The 26,703-nt window shown below is 46.2% G+C and overlaps 2 protein-coding genes across 2 annotated transcripts in view; both read right to left on the minus strand.

Moving 5' to 3' along the window:
- Positions 1-26,703, minus strand: part of Kif20a (kinesin family member 20A) — a 464,558-nt gene that overhangs the window by 210,182 nt on the left and 227,673 nt on the right. The gene's annotated exons all lie outside the window — the stretch shown is intronic.
- On the minus strand, positions 1,284-25,916 carry Pkd2l2 (polycystin 2 like 2, transient receptor potential cation channel). Its single transcript, XM_075971130.1, has 14 exons — positions 25,839-25,916; positions 25,302-25,403; positions 22,594-22,727; positions 19,011-19,267; positions 16,387-16,608; positions 12,837-13,065; positions 11,979-12,149; positions 11,200-11,381; positions 8,245-8,365; positions 7,816-7,917; positions 4,853-4,917; positions 3,458-3,512; positions 1,857-1,969; positions 1,284-1,368 (listed from the first exon to the last, which is right to left on the minus strand). Exons 1-14 carry the CDS (start codon positions 25,867-25,869, stop codon positions 1,284-1,286), a joined length of 1,869 nt encoding a protein of 622 aa, XP_075827245.1. The 5' UTR covers positions 25,870-25,916.

Genomic DNA, 26,703 nt, shown 5'->3' on the forward strand with positions numbered 1-26,703 from the left:
CCCCCCAGGGTTTCATGTATCTGGTCCTGAAATCGGTATGTAACTCCTGCTCCTCCTTTCTGCGCTCTAGTGCCAGAATTAGTCATGTCTCATTGCAGTGAATTACCACACTAAGAAAAGTCGGCCCTCCTTGCTTTGAGGGAGGTGGGTAGTAACATTTACTGGGCATGGTGTGGTATGTACCTATATTCCCAGCTGCTCCAGAGACCACAGCAGAAGGATCCCTTGAGCCCAGGAGTTCAAGGCCAGCCTGGGTGGCTTTTTTGGGCCGGTATGTGTTGAGGGTAGGTGTTCAACACAGGGTTTGTCTGTGTAGCCCTGGCTATCCTGAAACTCATTTTGTAGACCATGCTGTCCTGCCTCTGCCCCCCAAGTGCTAAGATTAAAGGTGTGTGCTACCACTGCCCAGCAGTTTATTCATGTTTTAAACATATACATTGAGCATTAACGTGCTGATTGAGTGCTGTGGTTGAATATGGTGTTGTTTTGACCCACAGGACAGATCATACAGCTCTTCTGGAAGGGCTTATATAGCTTAGGAAAGTAACATTTTCCTCCAGTTTCTAAAGCACTAGTCACACACAACTTTCCAACAAGAAGGCTCTCAAAGGTCCCTTGTCTGTAATTTCCAAACAACTTACAGCCTTAATATGCCATCTTTTTTATTTTTAGGAAATTTGACATACTGCTGTTTAGAAACCAGATGAAATCTGCTTTTGAAAATGGTAGTGAAATTTCTGTATTTAGCCACAAAGTTGTTGTATATGACTTTTTCTAGGCATTTTGGAGTATAGAATGGAGATTATTTTATGTATGTTGTTCATACATAGTATTTTCCCAAAATCTTATTACTTTACCCCTGTCCAAAGGAAGTGAGACCCTGGGACGTGCCAGGGTTGAAACTACCAATAGTTCATCTGTCTCTACCCTGTGACCTTAGAGATCTGCCCCATGACCAAGAAGCATTGACCGTGCTTCCCTTTTACACTCCCGTGAGTGTACCACGTGCATATTACAGGAAGCACTTGGTAAATGTGGGGGTGGTACAGTGGGCTCCCTTCAGCTGCACTCGGTTCATGGAAGTCATCCTGTTAGAACTGAGAGCTGCTTCTTGGCTGGAGATGTAGCACGGTGCCTAGCATTTGCAGGACTCTGCACTCAGTCCCCAGCACAGTGGAAGCAATGAAGTAACCAGAGATGGCGACGTGTGTAGGAGAAAATGCAGTAAGTACCTCCCAAGTGTTGCTAGAGCATCGCACCTCACAGTCTTACCTCCAGTATTGTTACTGTAGCTTTCGCATCACTTGGTTTAGTTTTAAACTGATGTAGTGTAATTCCTTTTCCAGCTCCACAGCATATAAAAAGAGTCTAGAAGAGAGTTTAAAAGTTAGTGATAGGCGTGACAGTTGTGTGCAGTAGACAGCTCAACGCCTGCCGTGATGTGCTTTGAGAGGGAGGTGGGATGATGAGCTCCAGAGTCACATTTCCCAGGGCAGCCAGCGGTGGTGCTGTAGTGCTGACGGGAAGCCTGGGAGAAGAGGCCAGCTGTGCCCTTCCATCTGTCTCACTCTGTAAAGTGTATGTGTGTGTTTTTACCTGCTTGTATGTCTGCACCATACACATGCATGGTGCAGATGCTCTCCAGGACTGGAATTAGATGTGAGCCAGCACTCCAACATGGTGGCCTCACTAAGCAAATGGAGTTGTGCGCTCTAATTTGGAAACTGCAGCAAATGAACGAGGCAAGTATAGCAATGTGGTTCTGGCTCAATAAAATAACACATAGAACCTGTGTCCTCGGACTGCATGACCTGCTGTGCCATGTGCCACAGTTGGTACATGCGACAAATGCTTACTCTCGAAATTCTTGCTGAGTGACAGGCTGGTAGTCATCTTGAAGGTCTGTAGAATAATACTTTTTCTCAAGCCTCTCTTTCCACGTTTTCATCTGCTCTGCCCCTTGGATCTCCTGTCAGTTTAGAGGACAAATACAGGCTGCAGTCTGTGCGTCAAAGACTCCAAGGTGACAGGCTTCAACAGCCTGGTGCTTGGCTTCTGTGCCAGCAAAGTCACCCCAGAAGACTGGGCCGTGAGATGCGCAGTGCGGATGGGCAAGGGTTCGGGTCATATTTGCTAACCTCCTGGCTTTAACTTGTCAGGGCTAATATGCTTCTGTCCCTCCTCCTCCTTCAGTGCTGAGTATTGAGCCCAGAGTCTCATACGTGCTGTGCACTTGCTCTGCCCGAAGCTACACCCCTACCCTCTTAACTGTAGCACGTGTACCTCAGATGCATCTGTGGGCATTCTTTGCCCTCCCAGCAGCCTTTCTGTCACACTTGCACAGAATAATCCCTGCCTTGGTTAATGGCCTGTATGCACCAGCGCCACGTACCACAACACAAGTCTCTCACCAGAAAGTGTGTTATTACTGCCCCTTCCTGTTCTGGAGAGAGAGAGAGAGAGAGAGAGAGAGAGAGAGAGAGAGAGGAGAGAGAGAGGAGAGAGAGAGGGGGGGGGCTGCCTCTTCGAGAGACAGAAAAAGGAAGAGATTCAGGCAGGAAGGAAGAGCTGCCTGCCTCAGCTGATGGGGGAGTGAAGTGGCTTGTCTCTTAAAGAGACAGAACAGATCATTACATTCCCATCTCTTTTTTTTTTATAATAAAACGGCAGAGGTTAGGCACCACAGGTTAAAGGAATTGGAGCAATGGATTCTCAAGATTGCTTCCTGCTTATTGGTGGGCATCGTCTTGGGGGGGGGGGGACCTGAACTACTAGATGCCCAGGCTGATTATACTGTGGGTCCAAATACACCTGTAAAGCTTTTAAAAATTCTGGCTGAGCCGGGCGGTGATGGCGCACGCCTGTAATCCTAGCACTCGGGAGGCAGAGGCAGGCGGATCTCTGTGAGTTCGAGGCCAGCCTGGTCTAGAAAAGCTAGTTCCAGGATAGGAACCAAAAGCTACGGAGAAACCCTGTCTCGAAAATAAAAAAAAAAAATTCTGGCTGTGAGAGTGCACACTTGTAATCTCAGGGCTGGGGATGGGGACAGAAGGACCTTTGGAGTTTATAGGCAAGCCAGTCTAGTGCAGCTGATGAGCTTCAGGCCAATGAGAGACCCTGTTTTAAAGGGGGGAGATGGCCTTCCTGGGATAACATCTCTGGTCTGTGCACAGACCCATCCATACATGAACATACCCACACATACATGCACAAGAAACACCCCCAGATTTTGTCAGAATTGAGATGAGTCTTTTTAATAGAAATGACCGATTTACTCAGTTCTATAAATAGATGTCTGTATTCTTTAGGCAGTTTGTTGAGCTCTGTCATAAATGGGGGAAACTTCTGATTTTGAGAGATGTATTGGAGGTTACAACTGTTGCCATAAATTATTTCTGTTAATCAGAACTAATAAAGCTATCACTTGTGTTTAGAAAAAAATGAATTAAAATCTTACGCTTTCATTAAAGCCTTCTTTTCTGGCTTGCTGGGCCAAATCTCCGGTGGTTTTCCTGCTGTAGATGCAGAATAAGCATAAGAGTAAGAAAAGGCAGCGAACCGTCTACAGTCAGATCTACAGCAAGGAGCGGGACTGTGTCATGAGAAAAGACACCCTGCTGCTCATCGAGGAAAGGGAACTAACTAGGACTGTAGCTGTGAAGCAAATTCACTTCTTGGCATCAGGAGACAAACGTGAGCATCATGTTAGGCACAAGTCCTGTTCGTAAGCATCACTGTAAAACGTTTTTATTTTGATAGTTGAATACACTGTGTACTGCATTTGTTGCTTTTGACTTGTATGAGAGGCCTTACTCTCCTATTTTCCTGTCAGAGTCTTCCCTGAGTGGCAAAGTTTGTCCTGTGTGCTGTTTTCAGTGCCAGCCCAGACCCTCACATGTGGGGCAAGTCCTCTACCACTGGGCGACTATCGGCTGCAATGAGAGAGTCACAGCGGCCTCAGAAGTCAAAGGCTTACTGGGTGTCAGAAAGACACCGCATGGAGCCTTAACTCTCACTGTTTCTTCTGTCATACAGAGAGATGCTCCCATTTTAGCATCAGTTTAACTTATGCTTTCTTGACTTTATAATGATGCAGAAGCAGAAACCATGACTTCAAAGTGTGAGTTTTGGTCTCTGCCAGGGTGGCAGTGTGTGGTAGGATAGATACTCTGACCCTCTGACTGTGATATGCCGTAGCAGGGAGCAGACCTCTGCCAGCCATGGACATGGTCACGAGGGGAACAGTCGACACTACAGGTCGTGGTGTTGCTGGTAGGTTTCAGAGCTACAAAGCCAGTAAGTTACATGTTACAATACATGACTATCAAACGGATTCTCGGCTGACATGGTCCCACTGATGTTAGTGTTTTGAGCATATTTAATATATGCAGGCTAGGCTAGGACCATTTGGTAGGTTAAAGGTGCTAAATGCACTTTCAAGTTAATATAGTAGTTTTACAGGTATGGAACCCCATCCTATGTTGAACATCTATGTGGAAGCTTGAATGAGAACGTCACCATAGGCTCACACATGTGAATGTTTGGTCCCCAGTTGGTGGAACTGTTTGGGAAGGATTGGGAGGTGTGGCATTGGAAGAGGTGTGTCACTTGGGGTAGGCGTTGAGGTTTTAAAAGCCCACATCATGGGTCAGAGGTCAGCTCTCAGCTACTGCGCCAGTGCCACACCTGCCTGCCCCAACCTCCCTGCTGTGACGGTCATGGCTTCACCTCTGGGACAGAGCTTCAGGACCTTTCCTCTGAAAGTTGCCTTAGCTGTGTCCCTTCACAGCAGTAGAAAAGCGACCAAGACATTTTGCATGAAACTTGAAAGTGATAAATCTTAACGTCTTACATTTTCTTGTCTTCACTATCTTGAGCTTTCTTCAGTCTGAGTTTCTCGAGAACATTAAGGTAACTCTGGGTTAATTAAAAAGAGTTTAAAAATTCATCAGAAATTATTTCCTGTAATCTTCACATTCAGTCAAGATGCATGAGCTATGACGTGTTTGTGGTAGGACCTCCTGCCTAAAGAGATGTCTGGCACAGCGTCCTGATGCCGTCACCATCTTTCATCCTGCCCTGTGGAAGCAGGGGTGCTCTGAGGGGCATCCCTGGACTGTGGTGCAAAGGTGGGGGTGGCTGGGGACGAGACCAGGAGGGACCAGGTTGGGGGAGGATGGAGGGAGACAACTGAAACTGAGGGGCATTTCGGGGGCAAGATAGAAACCTAGTGCAGTAGAAACTCCCAGGAATCTAAAGGGTGACTCGAGCTAAGACTCCTAGTAATGGGGGATATGGAACCAGGATTGGCCACCTTCTGTAGCCGGGAAAGACTTCCGGTGGAGAGACTGGGGCACCAACCCAGCCACAAACCCTTTGACCTACAATCTGTCCTGCCTGCAAGATGTGCTGGGGTACGGATGGGCCGACCAACGACTGGTCCAGCTTGAGGCCATGCCCCTAGGAAGCCCACTCTGACACTGCCTGGAGGGCCAGGGACTGGAGGCTGGTTAGCCCAGAAGCCTAGGATAGAACCAAACACGATCAGCAAAAAGAAAATACAATTAATGAAATGATTCTTAATGGTACTCTGCCATACTCATAGACAGGAGCCTAGACAATCGTCACCAGAGAGCCTTCAGCCAGCAACTGATGGGAGCAGATGCCGAAACCACAGCCAAACATTAGGTGGAACTTGGGGGATCCTGCAGAAAATGGGAAGGAAGGATGGTAGGAGCCGGAGGGGCCAAAAAACCCACAGAAACAACTAGCTAGGGTTTATAGGAGATCATAGAGACTGACAGGGAGCCTGCAAGGGTCTGACCTATATTTTATGGTTATGTAGCTTGGCCTTCTTGTTTGACTTCAATGGGTGCTGTCTCTGAATCTTTTGCCTGCTTTTGAGACCCCCTTCTTCCTATTGGGTGGCCTCACCCAGCCTTAATGTGAGGGAATGTACCTAGTCTTGTTACAACTTGATAGGCCATGTTTAGTTGATATCAAGTATGTTAACACTCTACTATGTACAACCAACACCATCCTCAGGGTATCACAGAAGAAACCTGCAGCTGAGCTCCTGTGGGGAGGCCATCTTAACAGCATTCTCTCACACAAAGCGCTGTGCCTTCAAGACCACAGCTACTGATGTCTGGGAAGTGCTCTTGGAACTGCAGAGTGTACAAGCTGGTCAGGAGGAATGCTGGCGAGTTCTGTGTCAATTTGGCATGAGCTAGAGTCATTTGAACCTCAATTGAGAAAATGCCCCGACCATAGCGGAGTCTGTGGGACATTTTCCTGACAAGTGACCTATGGGGAGGGCCCAGCCCACTGGGTCAGTACCACCCTGGGCCCATGATCCTGGGTGGCCTAAGAAGGCAGGCCGAGTGTGCCAGTAAAAGCATCACTCCTCCGCGGCCCCTGCCTCGGCTCCTCTGACTTCCCAAGCAGTAAGCACAAATAAACACGCTCCTCTCCAAGCTTTTAGCCATAGTGTTTTATCACAGTCACGAGGAGATAAGACAAGACAGGGCAGATTCTGCTGTCCAGAACAGAACCTTAGCAAGTACAGCTGTGAGGATCTTTATTTCAGGGTAGAAGTGGTGTGAGCAGAAGGCAGGGTGGGATATGTGTTACGCAGCCTGTACTTAGGTTAGGAATACTCTGCTAGAACTGCAGTGAACTCAAGGCCAGCCTGCTCTACAGCAAGTTCCAGGCAAAAGTGCACCATGAGACCATGGCCCAGGAAGACCCAAAGTAAACAACAAGCAAAAACCAACCAAACTGGGGCTTGCAGTATAATATACTAAGGATGGAAACGTAGAAATTAGCGCACGACAGCTGAGGCTAGGTTGGGACTGTGTTGTGTGCAGGTGGCTTGGGAGAGCCGAGTGAAGAAATGTGGCTGGATTTGATAGGCCCAGTAACCTGCCAGACTGACTCAAAGCTGAATGAGCTGGGGTCAGGCTAGAACAGGTAGAGGATGTTATCATATGGGAATGATCTCTTGGTGGCAGAGTTTAAGGGGTCCTTGAGATAGTTGGAGCAAGACCGGCACTGGCAGAGAAAAATTACAAGCCTTGGGGACAGACGATCAGACAGCCACCAGGACAGAGAGTCCAGCGTTTGAGCCAGGAGAGGCTAAATAATACTGCCATGAATATAAGGAGAGAGCCGGGCGGTGGTGGCGCACGTCTTTAATCCCAGCACTTGGGAGGCAGAAGCAGGTGAATCTCTTTGAGTTCGAGGCCAGTCTGGTCTACAAGAGCTAGTTCCAGGACAGGCTCCAAAGCTACAGAGAAACCCTGTCTCGAAAAAAACAAAAACAGAAACAAAACAAACAAACAAAAAAAGAGTGAGGCAGACAAGGAATACAAAGGCTGTGTTTGGTTGTGGAAATTTGCTAGTATCTAATGACAAACTTTTGGGAGCAATGAAATAGTTTCCATCTATCACCCGACAGTGCTTTGTACTCAGTAGTCGGGCTGTGGAAATTTCGGCTAAACTGTTGGAGCCAGAGGGGCTGGAGATGTAGCTCAGCTGATAAGAGTACTTACCTTGCATATATGAATCCCAGGTTCCATATCAAGCAACACATAAACTGGGCATGGTGGTACATGCCTGGAATCCTTGGACCCAGGGGGTAGAGGCAAGAGGATCATAAGATTACTCTTGGCTGCATAGTGAGTTTGAGGCCAGCTTGTGAGGCGTGAAACTCTTTCTCAAACAACAAAACAACCCAGAAGGCATGTGTCTCTTGGAGGGTTTAAGTGATACAAAGTGTTTTAGAATTATAATTAGGAAAGTAAGTTAACTAACCTTCTTAATTATTTTACCAAGCTCAAAATCAGGTCTTCTGCCGATTGAGTAGTCCGCCTTCACTTCAGAATATGTGTCGTTGATTATTGCCAAGAACATGTTCTGAGGAAAACAGTCAAATAATGTTCTCAATAAACACTTACTTAGGGGTGGGCGTGTAGCTCAGCATTAGAGTGCTTGTCTAGAATATCCTGAGTTTAGTGCCCAGCATCCCATCACATGCACACGCGCATGTGCACACACACGACTTTTGCAGCTGGGTACTGCAGCAAGTGCCTATAGTTTGGCTACTTGGGGAGGTGAGGAAGAGTCATGAGCTTTATTCCATCAAAGTCACACCCCCTAAATCCGAATAGCTGGGAACAAGTGTGCAGGGCCACAACTTGTGATTAGTCTGAGATGAAGGAGAAAGGCGGGCGTCGTTCTTACCAGCAGCACAAAGAACACAAAGAAGATGAACGTGATGAAGTAAATGGGCCCCAAGATCCAGTTGGCCTGCTGGATACCAGCAAAGTTAAAGTCTCCAAGGACAATCCGAAATTGTGCAAATCTTTGATGAGAAGAAAGAACAACATTAGAAAATGTTCCAGCTCTTCCTTTACATACATGACAACTTGGGGTTGCTAATAATGTCTCTGGCTGCATAAGACATATGCTCTTGATTTTTTTCCGCAGTGCTGGGGACTAAACCCTTGCAAGACCTCACCCATGCTAGGTTAAGTGCTTTACCATTGAGCCACAACCCAGCTCCTCCCCTCTGGCTTTAATTATTCTGCCACAGCATCCTAAAATCAGACCGAGCATGGTAGAACACGGCGGGGGAGGTTGAGGCAGGAGATCAGGAGTTCAGTGTCAGCCACATTACATAGGAAATTTAAGGCCTTTGAAGACTACATACTCATAGCAGCCTCTCCCAAAGGTGGCTCCGCTGGGAAAGGGGCCGCCATGAGAGCAGAAGAACCTGAGCGTGGGCCCCGAGCACCCATGTGCAAGCTGAGCATCGAGGTACATGTCTGCGATCCAGGTGCCAGGGCAGGGCTGGGGTGGGAGGCAGACATAGGTAGATTCTCTGGCTGTCACCAATTGAGCTCCAGGTTTAGCGACAGACCTTGTCTCAAAAAATATAATTGAGGAGGGGCTGGAGAGATGGCTCAGAGGTTAAGAGCATTGCCTGCTCTTCCAAAGGTCCTGAATTCAATTCCCAGCAACCACATGGTGGCTCACAACCATCTGTAATGGGGTCTTCTGGCCTTCAGGCATACACACAGACAGAACATTGTATACATAATTAATAAATAAATATTTATAAAAAATATAATTGAGGGGTGGAGATGACTTAGCAGGTCAGGGTGCTTGCCCCCAAACTCAAGAAAATAAGGCTCCCACATGCTGTTCTCTGACCTTCACATGTAGATCCCCCCCACGCACACATAATTGGAAAACCGAGTGCAGAGAGATTAGGGAAGCACCGGATGTGGCCCACTGGCCTCCACCTGCACACACGTATGCACGAGCCCACACAGATAATATGTACAACACACATGCACACACATGCACGAGCCCACACAGATAATATGTACAACACACATGCACGAGCCCACACAGATAATATGTACAACACACATGCACACACATGCACGAGCCCACACAGATCATATGTACAGCACACATGTTCACACATGCACGAGCCCACACAGATCATATGTACAGCACACATGTTCACACATGCACGAGCCCACACAGATCATATGTACACACATGCATGAACCCACACAGATCATATGTACAGCACACATGTTCACACATGCACGAGCCCACACAGATCATATGTACAGCACACATGTTCACACATGCATGAGCCCACACAGATCATATGTACAGCACACACATGCACGAGCCCACACAGATCATATGTACAGCACACATGTTCACACATGCACGAGCCCACACAGATCATATGTACACACATGCATGAACCCACACAGATCATATGTACAGTACACATGCACACACATGCAAGGAGCATAGCAAGGAACTTCAGTAGCTGATCATGCAGTGGAGGAAATGGTAAATGTTCTGTTCCTCTTTGTGCACCCACACATACAACAGAGTATCACTTGGTCACAGGGAGAGGCAAATGCTGTCACTTGGAGGCAAGCGGATGGAGGAGGAGGACACCATAGTAAAGTCTGCCACAGACAGAAGGACAGTGTCGCTTTTGTCTCATGGATGGGAACACATGAATAAAGGACGACCCAAAAGTGGAGGAGGGATCATCTACTGTGAAGGCATAGCGGGGATGTGCTAGCACTTTCTATCACTGTCCAGGGAAGGAGTCCATAGAAACTGGAATTCTCTCATATAGACGGAAGTTGTTCTATCTACTCAGAAGGAGATAAACTGTAAACCAGACTGGACGTGGTGGCTTATCCTTATAATTCTAACACTCAGAAGGCTGAGGCAGGGGCATTGCTGTAAGCTTGAAGTCAGCTTCAACATAAATCTGTTTTTTTTTCTTTTATACTGGGTCTACTAGCTAGGCTGGCCTCGAACTTGCGATCATCCTGCCTTAGTTTCTCTTCTTTCTTTTCCTTTTGTCTGTCTATCTATCTATCTATCTATCTATCTATCTATCTATCATCTATCTATCATCTACCTACCTACCTATTTTTATATTTTGAGACAGGGTTTTTCCGGAACCCACTTTGTAGACCAGGCTGGCCTAGAACTCACAGAGATCCATCTACCTCTGCCGTCCAAGTGCTTGGGATTAAAGGTGTGTGTCACCAATGTCTGGCTTGCTTCAGCCTCTTGATGTCCTGTGAATATAGGTATATGCCCCATACCTTCCTTTTATAAAGCTATTTTTATGTATTAAAAAGTTATACGTTTTTGTATTTAAAAGGGAGTCTGTCTGTATAGCTCAGGTAGGCCTCAGCTCAGATCCTCCTGCTTCGGCCTGCTGAGTGCTGGATCTAGGCGTGCACCACCACACCTGGCTTTAGACCGCGGCTGTGAGGCACAAGCTGGCACGTAAGCGGGAGCAATCCAGTTACCAGGGAAAACCTACTCTGGAGACGACTTCTGTGGGGAAGCACAATTTCCTCTGCTCAAGGGTGAGCGCTATGGAAACACTGGGACCCTCTTCCATTACATATTCTCACTTCCGGTGAAAAATTATTCTTCTAACTTGACCTACCAATGATTAAAAAACAGATAGCATTGCCCATTTTGGTTGTCCACGGACAGAATTCATTTTGAGCGTGATGGATGTTTAGCCTTAAATGAACTACAGGACCAAGCTTTAAAAGAACTGTTTGTCCTGGGGGCTCGATGTGGCTTCCCAGGCAGAGAGCCATAAAGACACTTGTGCTAAGAGCTTACATGGAATTTTGAAAAGTGGAAAAGTCATCCACCTGTGACCCGAAAACAAGGAATCCCAGCTGGGCATATGCGGAGAATATAATAAAGAACATGACGGCGAACCCCACTATGTCCTTCATGCAGCGGGACAAGGTTGACGACAGCTGTGACATGGTCTCGTTGAAGCTTATGAATTTGAATATCTGAAAGAGATAAAACAGAGTCAATCTACTCAATACACTCAGAGCCGCTTAGAAGCAGGAAAGTCAATTTCAGAAGAATCCTTCAAGTAAAAGGAGACAGTGGGAATCAAGGGTGTTTAGAGATGTCAGTGAGCATTTAAAGATTGAATTAATTCCTTACTTTTTTGGATTTGTATGGGGGGTTTGTGGGGAGAGTGTGCCACCGAGCACAGGTAGAAGCCAGAGGAGAGCTTGTGGGAGTTAGCCCTTTCCCGAGGATCAAACGCAGGTCACCAGGCTTGGGAAGCACCTTCACTTGGTGCCAAATTACTTTCAGAATTCACTTACTGTCTGGCGGTGGTGGCGCACACCTTCAATCCCAGCACTCAGGAGGCAGAGGCAGGTGGAGCTCTGTGAGTTTGAGGCCAGCCTGGTCTACAGAGTGAGTTCCAGGACAGCCAGGGCTACACAGTGAAACCCTGTCTTGAAAAACAAGCAACGAAACCAAACCAAACAAAAATGTACATACTAGTGGGGGAACTGCTTCCCCTCCGTACGAGGTAACCGTTTTCCTAATGCATATTTACTTGGATTATGTAATAAAAGAGATGTAAATACCTTTATCCATGCAAAGAAGATAGTAATAGCAATCATGTTGTTATAGTAGATTTGCCAGTACGCGAGGAAATAGAAGTCTGGGTAGTTTTCAGTGTTTTTAAGCAGTCGTCCGAGTAGGATAAAACTCTGCAGGTTACAGTATGCATAGAAAGAGACCGCCAGGAAACACAGCTGCAGGGGAGATGGCAAAGGCCACGATAGTCAAGAGGTAGTTGGAGACCATCTCTCTCTCTCTAAATTTCTCGCGGCCTTTGAAAAAACATTCATTAAATGCTTAACAAAAGGGAGGAAAAGATAGGATCTAGCCTTTTAAAGTAACTTTGTGAAAAGTGGCTTACCACCAGGCGGTGGTGGCACACCTTTAATCCCAGCACTTGGGAAGCAGAGGCAGGTGGATCTCTGTGAGTTCGAGGCCAGCCTGGTCTACAAGAGCTAGTTCTAGGACAGGCTCCAAAGCTACAGAGAACCCTGTCTTAGGGAGGAAAAAAAAAGAAAGAAAGAAAAAAAAAGAAAGAAGAAGAAAAAAAAGAAAAGTGGCTTCTCAAGTCTGTTTTTGTAAAGACACAAGGGAGACCTCAGCCAATCAACCCTGCCTATGATTGCTCAGCAGGGGACTTGATCAAACTGAGTCCAAGAACATACAAGAAGAGACTCATTTCTTATAGAGTCCTCTAGGCTCTTGCTGGCCGTCTCAAGGACTACATCAGAGAAAACCAAGAGACTTCTCTTTTAGGGGCGTAGGATTAGACTGCCCTATGACAGCTCATTTTATGTTTGATATTTGGATCCCGTGTTTTATACATCTCCAGCTGCCAGAAGCAGACGCGAACCCTTAGATCACACCGTGGCTATACTCACCGCCAAAAGCAGCAGCTCCAGCCAGTTCCAAATACTTTTGAAATAGGCGATTTTAAACTCATTCAGCTTTCTCAGTTCTTGTGTTATGAAGACGAAAAGGAAAATACAGAATATGATTTCACAGGACGTGATGAAGTAATCGTAGTGGGTGACGTATCTGAGGAGCTTCACGGAGTAGAATTGCCACGAGGTGAGGAGCCCGCCTGTCGCAGGGAACTCTGCCACCAGCCTGGAAATGGAGTCCGTGAAAGCTTTCCTAGGTTTTGGTCTTTAAGTTGTAAAATTTCTAAATTACTAATGACGTATACCTTAACGTTGACCACTGATTTTGTACAAAAACCGTTTCCGTGGGGGTGGGAGAGATGGCTCAGTGGTGAAGAACACTTCCTGTTCTTTCAGAGGACCTGGGTTCAGTTCCCAGCTTCCACACGTGGGCTTACAACTGGCTGCAACTCCAGGAACTCACAGATTGGTGATATTAGCAATATTAGTCTGGTTAACTTCAATGTTTGTGTGCGGGCTGGTTTTATATCAACATAAGCTAGAGTCATCGGAGAAGAGGGAACCTCAACTGAGACAATGCCTCCGTAAGATGGGGATGTAGGTAAGCCTGTAGGGAATTTCTTTTTCTTTTTTCATTTATGTATTTATTTAATTTTTTTTTTGTTGAAAAAATTTCTGCCTCCTCCCTGCCTCCCATTTCCCTCCCCTTGTGGGGAATTTCTTAATTAGAGATTGATACCCTGGGGAGGGCCAGCCCATTGTGGGTGGTGCCACCCATGGGCTGGTGGTTCTGGGTGCTGTAAGAAAGCAGGCTGAGCAAGCCAAGAAGCGCAAGTCAGTAAGCAGCTCCCCTCCATGGCCTCTGCATCAGCTCTTACCCTGCTCCCTTCATGATGAGCTCCTGGTTGGACAGCGTGAGCTGAAATAAAACCCTTTCCTCCCTGAGTTGCTTTTGGTCACAGCTTTTTATCACAGCCATAGAAACTCTAAGACAGTGTATGTGCTGGAACATACATGAACCATGTTTTATAAAACATGGAGACGGTTTGGCAAGATGGCTCGGGCCTGCCAGCAACTCTGACAATCTGAACAGGGCCGGGCGGTGGTGGCACACACCTTTAATCCCAGCACTTGGGAAACAGAGGCAGGAGGATCTCTGTGAGTTCATGGCCAGCCTGGTTTACAGAGCAAGTATCAGGACAGGCTCCAAAGCTACATAGAGAAACCCTGTCTTGGAAAACAAACAAAAACAAAACCCAAAGATACTTATAGTCTTATCTATTGGTGTCACCTTTCCTATGCCCTGACAAGCCACACAGCTCAGAGAACACAAAGGCAAGGCTGTGGAGTATGAACTTGCCTCTGCCCTGTGGTTCCTGCAGCTAGTCAGAGCTCCTCTCAAAACACAGCTCTTTACATCAGAGGAAGGAAATAGGTTGCTCTCCTTGGCTAGCTTATCAGAGACCTCGCTGACCTCGAAACGTCAGGATCACACAGTCTGCTAAGACCAGTATTTTCTGGTTACCTTAGGCACTGGATGTTGGGCACAGAGAGCTGTACAAACATAAGTATGACAACTTATTTCCCAAAACAAAACATAGAAAGCTGTTCACTGCTGTTCCGGGTTCCCCACAATTTTTGGTGATTAAGAACTGGCAGAAGCTGGGCGATGGTGGCGCACGCCTTTAATCCCAGCACTTGGGAGGCAGAGGCAGGCGGATCTCTGTGAGTTCGAGACCAGCCTGGTCTACAGAGCTAGTTCCAGGACAGGCTCCAAAGCCACAGAGAAACCCTGTCTCGAAAAACCAAAAAAAAAAAAAAAAAAGAACTGGCAGTAATCTAAGGAGCCACTGTGCCTGCCACAACCTAAGGGTACCCCAACTGTAACCCTAAGGGTACCCCAACTGTAAGTGCAACTGTTTTCCTGCCTGAAAATGCGGGTGAGATGCCCCCTAGCAGCTACGGCCCGGCATCAGAACTGTTTCCTTCTGCACACAGCACACAAACGCCATTGGGTAAGGGAACGAAACACAAGAAATGTGCAGACCAGCAAACAAAACGGGGAGACAGCAGAATTGACTCAGTTTCTCTGACAGGATATAGGAGAAGTAAATAGAAATAACCATAGTGTTGACCATTGCTTCCTTTTTTTAAAAAAGTTTCTTTTGTTTACTGTTTGTTTGTTTGTTTTTTTGAGACATGGTCTCTCTTCATATCCCTGGTTGTCCTGGAACTCACTACGTAGACCAGGCTCGACTCAAACTCAGATAGAGCTGCCACTGCTTCTGGAGGACGGGGAGGGGGGGGGAAGGGGGGAATAAGGGAGGTTGGGGTGGGAGGGTAGTAGAAGGCGTGCGCCACCACGCTCAGCCTGACCATCACTTCTTAAACTGAATCCAGAATCATAAAAAAAAAAAAAGCAACAGTAAAACATTTCCTAATGCGCAATGAACAATGGATCAGATGTGTTTCTGGCTGGGCCAGCCAGCACCGCAGGACTTCACTGCAGCCTGTGCCGAACACCGAGCACTGCTTCACACCACACGCCACCAATGCAGACGGCCTCAAACACCTGCGTCAGATTCCTCCTCCTGCCAGCACACAGTTTTGCTCATCACTGAATTCAGCTTTTACATGGGTGTTGGAGACCTTGTGCTTACACAGTGTCCTGCTTTTCTGGGGGCGGGGGATTCTTTGTTGTTGGTTCATCAACTTGACACAGGCTAGAGTTAACTGAGGAGAGGGAACCACGAGATAATGCCCAGCTCATTGTGGGGGGTGCTGGTCCTGGGCTGGGGGTCCTGGGCGCTAGAAGAAAGCAGGCTGAGCAAGGCATGACGAGCAAGCCAGCCAGCACCACCTCTCCACGCCCTCTGCTTCAGCTCCCATGTCAGTGATGGACCATGATCATGAGGTGTAAGCCAAGCAAACCCTTCCTCTCCAAGCTGTTTCTGCCCACAATATTTTAGCACAGCAATAGAAACCCTAAGACTTATACTTATGACAAGCATTTACCAGCTGACTTATCTGCCCTGCCCATAACCCAAGAGATTTTAACAATCTGATTTTATGAGAAAATTATGAGATCAGATGTGTACAATTCCAGAAGGACAGAAGTGGCAAGACTCTATATCCTCACACCATACAAAACTAAAGTTTTGGTGGCAAGATGCCTCCACAGCCACACAAGTCTGACCACCTGAGTTTGCTTCCTGTCCACCGTGGGAGGAGAGAACAGACTCCCCAGTGCTGATCTCCACACCTGGCACCATGGTGCACACTTGCGCATGAGCGTGCGTGCACACACATGAATCATAAGACCTAGCACATTGTATGTGACTCTTCGTGTTCCTAAGTGTGTCCTGAAATAACGAAGAGTCTGATGATGTCGCTCTTTTCTCCTCTGCACCCTTGGCAGAACACCACGTTATCTTAAAGCTAGGACTTTAACCTCAGCACGGGTATGCAGAAACTGCAACCTGCACTGGAGGCTTTGGATGCTTTTAAAATTCCATTTGCCAGGATCAATAACTTCTGAGTCACTCACCTGACGATGCAAAACAGATTGACATTAGCATTGTATACGGAAAAGTCAATAAAAACAACCCTGGTCCCTCTGGTGATCCAGCTGTGGAGGCGAAGGTCAGCAAATTTGGCTTGGGTTTCAGATTTGGACTTTGATAATGTGAATATATACCCTCCGTCTCGGTACACACCGACATATCCCCAGTGCCAAGGGGCGTTGGCAGGAGAAGGCGAGTACTTCCATCTGTTAGACATCAAAAGAACAACAGCAATGAGAAGCCCAGGCGGAAAGCATTCAAGAATTTAAGCTAACATTTGATTTCAAAAGAAGTAGCTTCAAAACACCTGAAATAGAAAGTTCAAAGTAGCCGAGACGATTGAGTTAGGGCCAAGGACCCAGTGTGTTTAGTGCTTATCGTGGGCAACAGACACATCCAATGGCTTTGCTGTACACTTGTGGTGTGCCTGCTTTTATGCACTCTCACACACACACATACACACACATACACATACACACACATACACACACATACACATACACACACATACACACATACACATACACACACATACACACACATACACACACATACACATACACACACATACACACACATACACACACACACATACACACACACACACATACACATACACACACATACACACACATACACACATACACACACATACACACACATACACACACATACACACACATACACATACACACATACACACACACATACACACACATACACATACACACATACACACGCATACACACACACATACACATACACACACATACACACACATACACACATACACACACATACACACACATACACACACATACACATACACACATACACACACACACAATTGGAGGGGTTGGTTTTTTGAGACAGAGTTTCTCTGTGTAGCCCTGGCTACTCCCTCTGTAGACCAGGCTGGTCTTGAACTCACAGAGATCCACCTGGTTCTGCCTCCTGAGTGCTGGGATTAAAGATGTGCACCACCACTGTCTGGCTATTTTTTTTTTCAAAAAAATGTTTATAGTTAAACCTTCTGACTTTTAACTTATAATTACAAGAAAACCAAAAGAAGAATATCTTGACTCCCCATTTTCAGTCTCCCTATTCAGCTTTCCCCAAACATATATGAAAGGTGTGTGATTATATGTATGACTTTATTACATTAACAAAATTATATAAGTCCTCACGAATGCCCAAACTCACCTAGTCTGGGCTATATATATGGCAATATCCTGTCTCTGAGTAAGAAAAATTCCCAAACTCATACAAAGAGTAAGTCAACACACAAGAAGCCATGCATACATCCTGAGATTGGAGGAGGCTACGTAAGAAAGGAAATGCAATCAGAGTTTGTAAGGAAAATATAGACTATGAGTAAAGACAGTCAAGTGTAACTAAGAGGAAGAGAGGCGGCAGGAACTGGAGGTGGCGGGAGAGAGCTGCGGTGGCAGATCACCTGCCACGTGGAAATGACAGCCCTTGGAGGACGTGCCTTAGAAACAGGACTCTAGAGAGTGTGATGAGCAGGAAAATCCATCTTTATGAACATTTGAAAAACTAATAAATACTCAATACCGAAGGGCCAGTCCTGTGCCCGGCCATGATTATCACAGGACACCTGACCCAGAGAGTGTAAACAGCACCGACTGGGAACACCTTTGTCTAGAGGAGGTGGTACCAGTGGCTTCAGGCTTTCGCAGTTCAGTATAAGGTGGTGGGTCTACACCCCTTCCCCCTATAATTGCCACGAACTCTAAGTTCCTCCAGCTGCAAGCCCCCAACAAACTTGTGTGAGCTGTTTGGGTACCTTAGCACAGCAATAGAAAAAATAGCTAAGACAGCGTCTTTGGCGGGCATCATCAGACACGATGACGAAGAGCATCGCTGCCCCCTTTTAGTGCTGGAGCCACAGACATCACTTAAATTGGGCACAGTGAGGAGGAGAGTGGCCGAGGATAACTCAAAACCAGCTTTTATAGCCAGCTGTTGGGGCAGAATCTGTAATCCCAGAGCTCAGGGGGTGGACACCATTGGATCCCTAGAGTTCATTGGCTGATTAGCCTAACAGAATTGATGAGATCCACCTCTAGTGAGAGACCCTGTCTCAAAAACGAAAGATGGGGTGATTTAGAAAGACACCTCTTTTTAAAAAAACATTTTAAAAGAGATTTATTTACTTATTATGTATGCACACCAGAAGAGGGCACCAGATCTCATTACAGAGGGTTGTGAGCCACCATGTTTGCTGGGAATTGAATTCAGGACCTCTGCAGCGCTCTTAACCATTGAGCCATCTCTCTGGCCCTACAGAGACACCTCTTGTTGATATCTTGGCTCCACATGCATGCACACATGCAGACAGAGTGATATTTTACGGGCCGTCCAGTGTGACTATACATTTCATATATACATCAACCCTCCCACCCACATCAGATGGGGTCGCTCTGGTGTTCTGAGCGCAGCTATAGCCCAGGCTTCTTCCCCTGCTGTTTACAGAGAAAACCACTGCAACCTGCAGCCCCCAGCTCCCATCACTCACAGGACAGACTTATTTCTTAAAGATACAAAGGTACCTGCTAGAAAAGGTCACCGGTTTCATATTGCTTACTCTGTATTCCTTTTGAGGCCAAAATCAGACAGGTCTTCGTTTTCAGCTGTGTATTTACCGTAACAGTCGCTCACCAGCGACTGAAAGGCTGAGTAGACCTTGCAAGTGTTGTTGCGGACTCTCAACTGCCGTACCCTGGGGACTCCGAGAAGAATGTTCTCGTAGTAGATGCGGCTGCTGTTCTTCAAATTGTACAGCTGCTGGTTATTGTACCACGAGTCCCAGTACAAGCCCTCCAGAAGGGGTCCTTCCATGAACTTCACAGAGAAGGGCGAACATCATGGGAAGAAGAAGAACAAGAAAAGCCTTCATGGCAACAGAACCTGTAGTCACACGTGGGATTCTGAGTCTAAGTATTGACCGAGACACCACTTCCGGCAATGCCAAATGTTGCGGGTGAACACCACAGCGATGGCTATTCCTCACTGTCCCTGTTCCATCCTAAGTGATCCCAAGGATGGCTTTCCCCATTTCTTGTCTCTGCTACCGGCCACACAGACAATTAAAAGAGTAAGGACGATTTCTATTCCCCCTTTCCTACTCATGACCTCTTGGATCTTATCTCACCTTTGTCCTTTCTTACTAGGTCTGCCTTGTCACCAGGACAGATTACCAGCCTCAGTGCCAGTGTAGGGGAGGAAAGATTTGTTTCAGTCCGCCTTAGCAGGAAGCGTGCGGCAGAACAGCAAGGCTCAGACCACGGTGGCCAGGAAGCAGTGAAATGCCTGAGCTTGCTGCCAATTTCCCCGGGTAGCTAACCCCCTCAGAAAGAGGCGTCACAGGCACACCTCAGGTCTGCTCCATCACCCTGCTTCTCTAGGTACCCAAGCTAACCATCGTATCCACCCACGCTCAGAAAATGATGGTCTCCTGGGTAAGTTTCAGCTTCCCCGTGTGGCATTCACGATCTGACCTTTGTCCGCGTTTCTACTTCACCTTCTCGGGTCTCGCACTGCAAATTCAGCTCCACAGCATCGCACACAGCACACGCTCCCTATTCCTAGGACACCTTTTCCTTACGACCCTTTAAAATGCGTCCACACTGCCGTCAGTTTGGGAGAGCCGTCCCTCCCTGCCTCCCTCATCCTTCCTCACCCTTTACATCCAAATGTTTGTGATACCGAGACCAGAAGTTCTCCTCCTTGGTTACTTTTCCTTCCCCATAACTTGTGCTACGTGTAACAGAAAACGTGTGTATCCCAGTGCGAGTGTGGAAGGAGCCACTCTCGTGTGATTAAACACAGAAAGTCATACACACATTGCTTTTTTAAAAATTATATACAGCATATTACTATAACACAGCAGAAGGTTGCATATATAAAATTATGAATATTATCCTTTCTGGGCAATTAAGAATTTGTAAGAGCCGGGTGATGGCAGTGCACGCCTTTAATCCAGCACTGGGGAGAAGGGGGTCAGAGGCAGGAGGATCTCTGTCAGTTCAAGGCCAGCCCGGTCTACAGAGCTAGTTCCAGGACAGGCTCCAAAGCTACAGTGAAATCCCACCTCAACCCCCCCTCCAGAAAAGAATTTGTAAGACCGTCACTCATATAGATTTTAAATACACAGTCCCAGGCTGACGTTAGCGCTCACACAACAAGTCACTCATAGAGACCGTCACTCATATAGACCGTCACTCATATAGACCGTCATCATATAGACCGTCATCATATAGACCGTCACTCATATAGACCGTCATCATATAGACCGTCACTCATATAGACCGTCATCATATAGACCGTCATCATATAGACCGTCATCATATAGACCGTCATCATATAGACCGTCATCATATAGACCGTCATCATATAGACCGTCACTCATATAGACCGTCATCATATAGACCGTCACTCATATAGACCGTCATCATATAGACCGTCATCATATAGACCGTCACTCATATAGACCGTCATCATATAGACCGTCACTCATATAGACCGTCATCATATAGACCGTCATCATATAGACCGTCATCATATAGACCGTCATCATATAGACCGTCACTCATAGAGACCGTCACTCATATAGACCGTCATCATATAGACCGTCATCATATAGACCGTCACTCATAGAGACCGTCACTCATATAGACCGTCACTCATATAGACCGTCACTCATATAGACCGTCATCATATAGACCGTCATCATATAGACCGTCATCATATAGACCGTCATCATATAGACCGTCACTCATATAGACCGTCATCATATAGACCGTCACTCATATAGACCGTCATCATATAGACCGTCATCATATAGACCGTCACTCATATAGACCGTCATCATATAGACCGTCACTCATAGAGACCGTCACTCATAGAGACCGTCACTCATAGAGACCGTCACTCATAGAGACCGTCACTCATATAGACCGTCATCATATAGACCGTCATCATATAGACCGTCACTCATATAGACCGTCACTCATATAGACCGTCATCATATAGACCGTCACTCATATAGACCGTCACTCATAGAGACCGTCACTCATATAGACCGTCATCATATAGACCGTCATCATATAGACCGTCACTCATATAGACCGTCACTCATATAGACCGTCATCATATAGACCGTCACTCATATAGACCGTCACTCATATAGACCGTCATCATATAGACCGTCATCATATAGACCGTCATCATATAGACCGTCATCATATAGACCGTCATCATATAGACCGTCATCATATAGACCGTCACTCATAGAGACCGTCACTCATAGAGACCGTCACTCATATAGACCGTCATCATATAGACCGTCACTCATAGAGACCGTCACTCATATAGACCGTCACTCATAGAGACCGTCATCATATAGACCGTCATCATATAGATTTTAAATACACAGTCCCAGGCTGACGTTAGCGCTCACACAACAAGTCACTCATATAGACCGTCACTCATATAGACCGTCACTCATATAGACCGTCACTCATAGAGACCGTCACTCATATAGACCGTCACTCATATAGACCGTCACTCATAGAGACCGTCATCATATAGATTTTAAATACACAGTCCCAGGCTGACGTTAGTGCTCACACAACCAGTCTTTTTCCAAGGGAAATGGGAATATTTGAGAAAAGTATCAAAAATTTGAACTTAAAAAGAGCAGTATCACATTGTGAACATAGAGATTCATAATAAAGGGGCTGGAGAGATGGTTCAGTGGTTAAGAGTACTGCTTGCTCTTCCAGAGGACCCAGGTTCAATTCCTAGCACCCACATGGCAGCTCACAACTGTCTGGAACTCCAGTTCCCTCACACAGACATACATGCAGGCAATACACCAAAGTACATAAAATAAAAATAAACTTTAAAAAGATCCACAATAAATTCCACTGGTTGATTTTCTAATAAAAAATAATACTCATTTTTATCAATTCCTTTAACAAATATTCCCTGAGCATTTCCTATGTGAGGCAAGGCTTTATAGATTGTGAATTTGTCTTTTTTTCCCTAAAGCTGAGGCCCAAAACCAGGGCCTTTCACTTAGTAGGCAAGCACTGTACCACTGAGCTAGCCTCTAACCCTTGGCTTATGGGCTATCTAATGCTACTTCATCAAGTCACGCATCTTACCTTCCAAAAGTCAGTTATGCTGCGAATGGACCTAAAGCTACTTCTTTCGTCGTTGGGGAGGGACGTGTCCACAAACAGAGACGACATTACTTTGTTTAAGTAGTACATATGCGGATTGACCATCCCAAAAGTCACTGAGGAGAGAATGTCTTGTTTCAGTTTGTAATTTAGCATCCTGCTTCAGCAGCATTCAAAAATATTAATTCCCCCTGCTTTAAAAAATTCAACATTGTCTAAGCATATTTTTTACAATTATTTTACATTACACACACACACACACACACACACACACACGTGCCCTGGTACAAATGCGGAGGCCAAAGGACAATTTGTGGGAGCCGATTTTCTCCTTTTATTATGTGGGTTCCAGGGACTGGGACTGAACTCAGGTCACCCTGCTTGGTTGCCAAGTGTCTTTATCCCTGAACAGTTTCACCAGCTCTGCGATATCTACTTACTAAAGCCAGAAATAGGCAAAGCAGGCAGAAGCTTTCTTTAACCCTGTACTAAAGGGAGACAAGGGCTCTTCAGGTTTTATACATAGATATTTAATACTTTATCTTTAAAAAATGAAGTCAAGCCAGGCAGTGGAGGCACATGCCTTTAATGCCAGTGCTTGGGAGGCAGAGGCAGGTGGATTTCTGTGAGTTCAAGGCCAGCCTGTTCTACGGAGTGAGTTCCAACACAGGCTCCAAAGCTACACAAAGAAATCCTGTCTCAAAACATCCCCTCCTCAAAAATAAAGTCAAATTCGGGCTGGTGAGATGGTTCCACACTAAACAGTACTTTCCATGAAAAGCCAACAAGTAGAGGGAAGGAGAGAAACAACCACGCAGGGTTGTTCTCTGACCACACGCATGTGCCCCTCATTCAGACACACAAATATTTTTTAAATGAGGTCACATTAGATCCATGATTCTACTGTTGGTTTTATTTCTCCACATTAAAACAGGCAATACCACCTTGAATTCAGCCAGTGAGAGTTATAAATCTCATCATAAGGATGCTATCTTTTACTACAGAGTTACATCATAATTATGGAATGTTTGGAGTGTGTGCACACACAGACGTGCAAGTGGGAGCTCATGCATGTGGGGGCCAGAGCTCAACATCAGGAGGCATTCCTAACGAGCCACCCACCTTGTCTTTATTTTTGAAACTGGACCTCTGATTAGCCTGGACCTTTCAAAGTGGGCCAGGTTGGCTGAACAGCAAGCCCCAGGGGCCTGTTTCTACCTCCCCAGCCCTGGGACTACATCATCACCACACTCTGCTTTTCTGCATGGATTCTGGGGACCAAACTCAGATTCTCATGTGTGTGTGGCAAGCACTTTACAGACCAAGTTATCTAGCCCAACACATAAAGTGCTTACACCCATGCTTTGGAGCATACGAAATTCATTTAACATTTTAAAGCAATAGTCTTTCTTTCTCCCCTGCTATAAACTATCTTATTTTATTTTATTGCCAGAACTTCCCAGTTAAAACAAAAACAATACATGAGGCGAGCAAGATGGTCGAAAGGGAACATATTGCATCATCAAGTCTGACAAGGCTGAGCCGGGCATGATGAAGGCGGGAACCAACGTCACACACACGCTGTCCCCTGGCCACCACACACGCTGTCACATGCACACATGCACACAGCAAGTGAGCGCCTGCCGTTCCTCAACAGTTGTGTTTATTCTGCAGTGGCTAACGAACCACCTCACTGCAGATTTAGGCTGTTTTCTTTAACTGTTCAAAACCCTCTGGATTGGTGGATTATAAATAATCTTTTGGCTCATATTTTCTACTTTCTAAATGCTTGGTAATAACCATGTGTTTGTGTTATCGCTATAACTAAGCCTTTATTGACCGTCTAAGGTACCTTATCTAGTTGGCCACAATTGTCTTTAATCTTGAACACCCAGGGCTGGAGAGATGGCTCAGAGGTTAAGAGCATTGCCTGCTCTTCCAAAGGTCCTGAGTTCAATTCCCAGCAACCACATGGTGGCTCACAGCCATCTGTAATGAGGTCTGGTGCCCTCTCCTGGCCTGCAGGCATACATACAGAATATTGTATATGTAATAAATACATAAATAAATATTTAAAAAAAATCTTGAACACCCAGCCCTACAATACCAGTTAACTGTGTAATTGGTACACAGGCTACACATTTGGAGATGAGAAAAATCCTGTATGTTAGCTTCTAGCTACGTGCATTGGGCGGTTTAAATACAAAACATCACCAAGTTTCTCACCTACTAAATTGATGCCATGGACCCACGGCAGCAGGGGCAGGTTGAGATGTTCTCCTTGCCTGCCTTGAGTCAACACAGTGTATTTTATTATTAATTATGCAGCAGTTTGTGTCAAGGATGAGACTTACGGTCATCCCCAAACTTTACGTGGGGTCCCTTTTGTACTTTTTATTTATGGAACCAAACCAATACATCTCTATCGCTCTGAAAGAAATTAAATTCAATTGCCAGCCCCGGGGACTATGTTTAAATAGATTCTCCAAATTAAAAAAAAAATCCTATTCAGTCAGTGTTGACCATGGAAGTTTTCCATTAACCTGTGACCTAGCTTTGCCCCTTGGAAACTGGAAAGTCTGTCCATCAGAGGATAATGATCTCTAAAGTTTCTCAGCTCTCCGAGTCTTTACTTTTCACGTCGACATTTGAAGTTCAACTGGCATTTTTAGCTAGGGCTGTGTACTTACGTATACACAGATTTATTAAAAACACAAAGTAGAGTAATAACTCCTCAAGGGTGGTGTTAACTTCTGCTTCCCGTCTGTAATGCAAGTCATGTTTGGAAGTCCCTGCGAGATGTAAAACAAACATTTCTTTATATTACCGGGTAGTAATAATGTACGTAAGTAACCAAGATGGGGGAAAGCAACGATTTTTAGTGCCTTCTGGTTCCTTTTTTACTTCTCACTACTAAACTTTGCTATGGAGCGGGCTGTCGTCCTATGATTTTCACGTACATCACAAGTGTTTCCCCCACGGTTCTGTTAAGACACAAATCAAACACCTCCTTGGGTCCCTAATGCTTTCTCCGCCCTCATCGCAGCTTCTGGGGAAGACCAGGTCCAGCTGCGGAGAAAGGGCTGCAGCAGCAGCGGCCAAGGGCGCGACTCCCTCAGCGACCCACACCCACGGAGGTGACAGCCCAGCAAGGGACGGCACTCTTCCCCCGGTGACAGCGCTGGGGATGTGGGTCAGAGTTCCTTCCTGGGTACACCCACCCTCACCTCCTCGGTACCACCAAGTGGCGTCGGCCATCGCGGACAGGACCACACGGTCCGTTCCACTACGCCCGTTCCACCCCCATGCCCGTCCCGCGCCTGCGCGGTAGCCCCGCAGCGCGCCAACCTGACAACTGCACCCGCCCTACGTGCACAAGGCAGAAGCTAGTGCGCTTGTGCGAGGAGGCACAGCCTCGCTTGTCGCTTCACCTTCCAAGGGTTGGGTTGTGGCTCTTAACCCCGGCCACAAGTTTATTTATAGCTTCGTTTTCTGAATGCAAATAAATAAATAAGTTTCACTGCCTACAGCATCAACTAAGTAGCTAAAAAGGTGGTCTTATTATTGATTTAATAGAAACAATTAAATTAACATATCACAAAAACAAACGCTGATGGGCATGGTGACCCAAATTCGGTCATACAAGCCTTTAGGAGGCAAAGACCATAGAGAGGGTCTGGACTTAGGGGCCAGCATTGGCCTAAATGTGGAGATCTGGCCTCAGAACACAAACCCGCTGAGCTCCAGCCACGAATCCTCGGTGTGCTCACAAGTCACTTAAATACCTCTACGTACGGAGACAAACGCTGGTCCGTATCTAGATGTGCAGCTGTGGGTTTGTTTGTGCGTGATATGACCTGGCAGGAGGTGAGGCATGAGTAGGCGAAACTTTAGAAGTTTGTACTGTGTGTATCTGCATTATTGATTATGAAAACGGAGAAATTTAAAGTAGACTTAATACAGGGGTCTCCAGAGGAACATAGCTGACAGAATGAAACCTATCTATAAAAAGGGATTTAGTAGAGTGACTTGCAGGCTATGGTCCAGCTCGTTCAACAATGTCTGTCTACGCCCAAGAATCAGCAGTGGTTC

Source organism: Microtus pennsylvanicus, chromosome 4 (genome assembly GCF_037038515.1).
Source record: "Microtus pennsylvanicus isolate mMicPen1 chromosome 4, mMicPen1.hap1, whole genome shotgun sequence".
NCBI classification, from domain to species: Eukaryota; Metazoa; Chordata; class Mammalia; order Rodentia; family Cricetidae; genus Microtus; species Microtus pennsylvanicus.